This window comes from Austrofundulus limnaeus, unplaced genomic scaffold, assembly GCF_001266775.1.
Source record: "Austrofundulus limnaeus strain Quisiro unplaced genomic scaffold, Austrofundulus_limnaeus-1.0 Scaffold144, whole genome shotgun sequence".
NCBI lineage: Eukaryota > Metazoa > Chordata > Actinopteri > Cyprinodontiformes > Rivulidae > Austrofundulus > Austrofundulus limnaeus.
In genome coordinates, this window is record NW_013952546.1 from 118581 (window position 1) to 123951 (window position 5371).

Sequence of the window (5371 nt, forward strand, 5' to 3'; positions counted from 1 at the left end):
GGTAATGAGTGGGGGAAAGAGGAGCCTCTTAAAAAAGAAGTTACAGGTCTGTGACAGCCAGAAATCTTGCTTGTTTGTAGGTGACCAAATACTTATTTTCCACCATTATTTGCAAAAAATTCTTTAAAAGTCAGACAAAATGATTTTCTCAAATTTTGTTTCACATTTTGTCTCTCATAGTTGAGGTCTACCTAAGATGTCAATTACAGGCCTCTCTCATCTTTTTAAGTGGGAGAACTTGCACAATTGGTGACTGACTAAATACTTATTTTCCCCACTGTAACTCTGGTTTTACCTAGCCTATCCACACAAATTAAAAACTGATTTATAGTTTAAAGTCAAGGTTCACATTTTACTTTATTTTGATGTAAAAACACCTTTTCTGTCAGGCGAGCTGGTGTCCCGCATCACCACGGACACCAACGACATGAGCGAGGCCCTGAGCGAGAAGCTGAGCCTGGTGATGTGGTACACGGCCCGCTTCGGCTTCCTCCTGTTCTTCATGCTGAGCCAGTCGTGGAAAATGACCCTGCTCACCTGCATGGGCCTCCCCATCATCTGGGTCATCCCCAAACTCACCGGACACTTCCACCAGGTGACCTCACTTAGAAACAAACCTCTGAAAACTTCCCGAACTGATGAAAAGAGGCGGGTTTTTCTCAAAACGGTGCATTAAATGACCTTTTTGTTTGGTCTCTTTGTGTTATTAGACCATTGCTGTGAAGGTGCAGGAGTCTCTGGCCAAAGCCAACCAGGTGGCCACAGAGACGTTCTCCTGCATGAAGACGGTGAGGAGTTTTGCCAATGAAGACGGTGAGACGGAGAAGTACAGGAGGCGGCTGGAGGACACCTACTCTCTGAATAAAAAGGAGGCGGTTGCGTACGCAGCTTCCACCTGGGCCAACAGCGTGAGTTTGACACCAACCGCTTTACTACATGTTGCCAGTGGCGCCTGCAGAGAAATTTTCAGGGGCGGCTACTGAAAAACCAGGGGTGGCACACCAAAACTAATATCTAAAACAGAAAATTTATGACGTGTTTGTAAAAATGACCAATTGAAAACTATGGAAATATAAAGCTATGGATTTTGCCAACAGATGTTCAATTTGTAATTTTACAGATAATATCACTGATTTTATGACATTCAGAGACAAAAAACAATAGTAAGTGTTTGTAATGTTAGGGGGGCCCACTGGCGGGGGGTCTGGGGGTCCTCCCGCAGAAATTTTTAAAGAAGTAAATGCCACTTCCTGCATTCTGGTGTTTTTTAACAGGTTGTTAAACAGATTTTTACTTACATAGGAAAACACTTAATGTGAGTATTCTACAGGTAAAATGAAATAAATTTATTTGTTAAGTAAGAGAAACACTGAATGAACTAATGTTTTATGGTAAATGTGGATTTAAATGAATTAAATTTTAAATTTGATGGGGACAGTTCCCTTCAAAAATGATTGTCATTAAAATACATATTTTAAAGACATTTACAAAGAACAAGCTTTTTAAATTTTAAAGGCATCACCTCTTCTATGTATGTTAAAAGTTTTATTTGCTTGTTGATGTTTACTTTTGTGAAGAAAAACTTTGATTATAAAACCCCAAAACTGGAAACAAAGACTAAAACAAGCACAATTACAAACTACATCTACTGTAGTGTTATCCCAAATTATTAAGTTATTTGCTTTTTATTGTCATACAATAAATATGATTTTGGTCTGTGAGAGAAAACTGGAGGACCTGGGGAGCAGAAATTTTATCTAGCAACCTTCTTCCTTAGAGGAAATATGTTGCTCTACCAACTGTGCCACTGTACTACCTAATTTTATATTTATAATTATTAAAATTATTTAATTACTATTTGATTAAAATATATCTATGAATATAACCTCATGAGAACCTCCATCTTTATTTGAGAACATTGGTTTTAGACTGGTCTGACTGTCCTTATTCAGAGGAGCTACATTTTAATTTTAATTAAATTTTTTATTTTAAGTAAAATGTTTTTAACTCGTTAAAAAAAATCAGTGTTTGTTTTTATATTTATGGAGTTTCTATTCCTAAATAGGTAGGGGAATTGAAAAAGGAAAAACCTGGGTACTCAAGGGGATAAAACTTGGGGGGATAAAACCCCCAATGTTGCTCTTTACTCAGAATAAACAAAACCTCTGAACACAATGTTTCCTCAGATGACCACTCTGGCCTTGAAGGTGTGTATTTTATACTACGGGGGGACGCTGGTGTCGCGGGGGGCCGTCAGCAGTGGAGACCTGGTTTCCTTTGTTCTCTACGAGCTTCAGTTTGCTTCTGCTGTTGAGGTGAAACACGAGCCAAGAAAGTGATGCACGTTGAATATAAAGTGCTCTTTTTATTTTTAGTATTCTCTGCTTCGTCTCTTCCAGGCTGTGATGCGTTATTACCCGGAGGTGAAGAAGGCCATCGGTGCCTCGGAGAAGATCTTTGAGTATCTTGACCGGGAACCTCGGATCCCACCTTCAGGCACTTTGGCTCCTGAGAATCTGCGAGGACACATTCAGTTTAAAAATATTAAATTCTCCTTTTCTAAAAATACTGATGACAACAATCTGGTGCTTAAGGTACCCTTTTTAATTTTTATTCCCTCTGTAATTTATTACACTGATTATTTGTTTCAACCTCTTCAGCCTCAAGGGGTTTTCTTGAAAAACATCTCAGAGTTTATAAAATCTACTTAAAAAGTCTTGGTATCAAAATAAAGCTAACACTTGGGAGATTTTATTAAAAGTATTAGAATCAAAGCAGCTGCTGTTTTAGAGATGGTGAGGATAACAGATTTTTTTTTAACATTTTGTCCCTCCCGCCTGGAGATTTTTTTTATTGGACTATATATAACCCATTTAAAACTATAATAAATAAAGCTAAAACCTATTGGAAACTATAAACACACATGTGGACATTACCTGTGCAAAGATTCATGCTGCTAAAATAAACTAGAACATATTTACAGAGGTTTTAATGAAATAACTGATGTTTTGTCATTCTGCACAGGACAGATCATGTTGGTACCATCAATAATTAAGAAGTCTGAGGGTTTTTGTTTTGCAAAAGTTATTTATTTTTTCCTTACTTGCCCGAAAAGACTTGTTTTTACAAAAGAGGGGCACTGCAAAAAATAAAAAATAAAAATCTCACATCAATCTCAGAATTCTGAGATTAAAATCAGAATTTTTTTTCATTGGCCCTAATCCTCTCATATATATATTGTATGAAACAATGAGAAACAGTCAAAATCAAGTAAAAAAAAAAAAAACTTTCAACACACTTTACATCATATTTTAGTGTCTGTCTTGACTTGCTTTTTAAAAAAAACGTCAAATTTTTTTTTTTATAAATGTGCATTTACGCCACTTTGTACAATTTCTTTACTTTCTGATTCAGCTGCTTGACATTGAAATTGTTTAATTAGCTTTGAGCCAAGATTCTGGGGTTTCTGTTGATAGCAGACGTGTCCAGGTTCAACACAGAAACAGGAAACAGGAAATGCTGTTTTGCCCTCAGTAAGAGGTTAACATATGATCTCATGTCACCAGGATGTGTCTCTGGAAGTGAAGCCGGGTCGGATCACCGCTCTCGTTGGTCTGAACCGATCAGGAAAGACCACCTGCGTCAAACTGCTGGAGAGGTTCTACCAGCCGCGGTCAGGAGAGATCCTGCTGGACGGAGAACCACTGCAGACATACAGTGACGAGTTCCTGCGGAGGAAGGTCCGTCAGTTATTAATTCAAACAGCGCAACTCTAAAGCATTTTTATTTTGAAAAATGATACATTTTTATCGTGAGATTTTAGTATGTTTTACACAAAGAATGTTTCTTGTTCTAAAATAAAATAAAAAGCCAGGTAGATACTTTGTTATGCTGAATCACAACAATTTGTTATATTTGTGGAAGTTAAATAACCATTAAATGTTTAATTCTGTGGCTGTTTTATTAGTTTATTCATTTTTCAGTCACTTTATCATCATTTTAGGTTATTAAATAAGGTTAGAATGAAAATGTGGAATTCAGAAAAACCTGAAAATTGAAATTTTGAAAAAAAAAAAACATTTTATAAGGTCCTGATAAAGCTTCTTGGACAAAGTCTCAGAGTGGTCATTTATTCTTTTAATAAAATGAAATGAAATTAATTTAAACTTGTCTCTGCATGAAACAGACTGCAAGAGACTGTGATTTTATTTATTTTTTTTATCCAATATCAAGGGTTCAACCTCTGCATTTTTCAGATTTCTGTTTTAAATATTGAAACAAAAAGAACATAAAGAGAGAATTTAAATAAAATAAATAAATAAATAAATAAATAAATAAATAAATAAATAAATAAATAAATAAATAAATAAATAAATAAATAAAAGTAAAAAAGAATCAGCTGGTTAAAGGGGCAAGAAAATAAATGGGGATGTATAAATCAAAAACAAGAAAAAATTTCATAAGAATCTATTAAGTGCGAAACATAAATTAAAGTCTTCCTTGTTTCTTGTCAGATTGCTGTGGTGAGCCAGGACTGTGTGCTGTTTGCTCGCTCTGTCCGGGACAACATCAAGTACGGCTGTGAGGACGCCACAGACCAGGAGATGCACCGAGCCGCTGAGCAGGCGAGCGCCCACAAGTTCATCACCGAGCTGTCTAAAGGATACGACACAGGTCCGACCCAGACACTCAGCACCTGTCAGAATAAATCATCTCAGCTAGTTTTACATTTCTTTTATGTCTTAAACTGAGGCGACTGCTTTAATCAAAAGATTTGTTTTCCTTGAATGAATGCACGTCGCCCGCTGCCTGGGAGGAGTTGAGCTGTTTTGGTCAAATCTTGTGAGACGTGATCATGTGATCTGTTAAATCTTGAAGTAAATCTAAATAAGGATGAGTCTCAGCAACTACCACTCCAAACTATAACTCATCTCTAAAACTGGTTGTGGTCAGGGGCGGAGCTAGACTTTTTTACAAGGGGTGGCCAAGGTGTTATCTTGGAGGGGCACATAAAACAAACTACTCTGGATTTGAAAATTTAAGATGGCCACCACAGCTAAATGCAAATGGTTAAATAATTCAGCTATTTTAAGATTAACTGAGCTGAAATTTGTTGTGTTGTAGCCAAGAATGTTTGTTAATCCCAATTTAAGCTAACTGCTAATGCTAATTTTACAAAAGACTATGAATCAGCCATTACTCAGCTAAAAATGTATATAGTAAAAGCCAAGAATGATATCGTATTTTTCGGACTAGCTGCACCCGCCGTTTTTTTTAAAAAACGCGCGAACATCAACATATAAGCCGCACCGGACTATAAGCCGCACCCCCCACCCCCACCAGTAAAAACAAAAATCAGTACACCCAAAAT

General features: G+C 36.6%; 1 protein-coding gene across 3 annotated transcripts in view; it reads left to right on the forward strand.

Moving 5' to 3' along the window:
- Positions 1-5371, forward strand: part of tap1 (transporter 1, ATP-binding cassette, sub-family B (MDR/TAP)) — a 20746-nt gene that overhangs the window by 12959 nt on the left and 2416 nt on the right. For all 3 annotated transcript variants that reach the window (XM_014016381.1, XM_014016379.1, XM_014016378.1), the window contains 6 exons: positions 390-595; positions 711-908; positions 2187-2315; positions 2400-2594; positions 3567-3740; positions 4515-4674. In XM_014016381.1, coding sequence (XP_013871835.1) covers positions 390-595; positions 711-908; positions 2187-2315; positions 2400-2594; positions 3567-3740; positions 4515-4674 — 1062 coding nt within the window. The remainder of the gene's footprint in view (positions 1-389; positions 596-710; positions 909-2186; positions 2316-2399; positions 2595-3566; positions 3741-4514; positions 4675-5371) is intronic.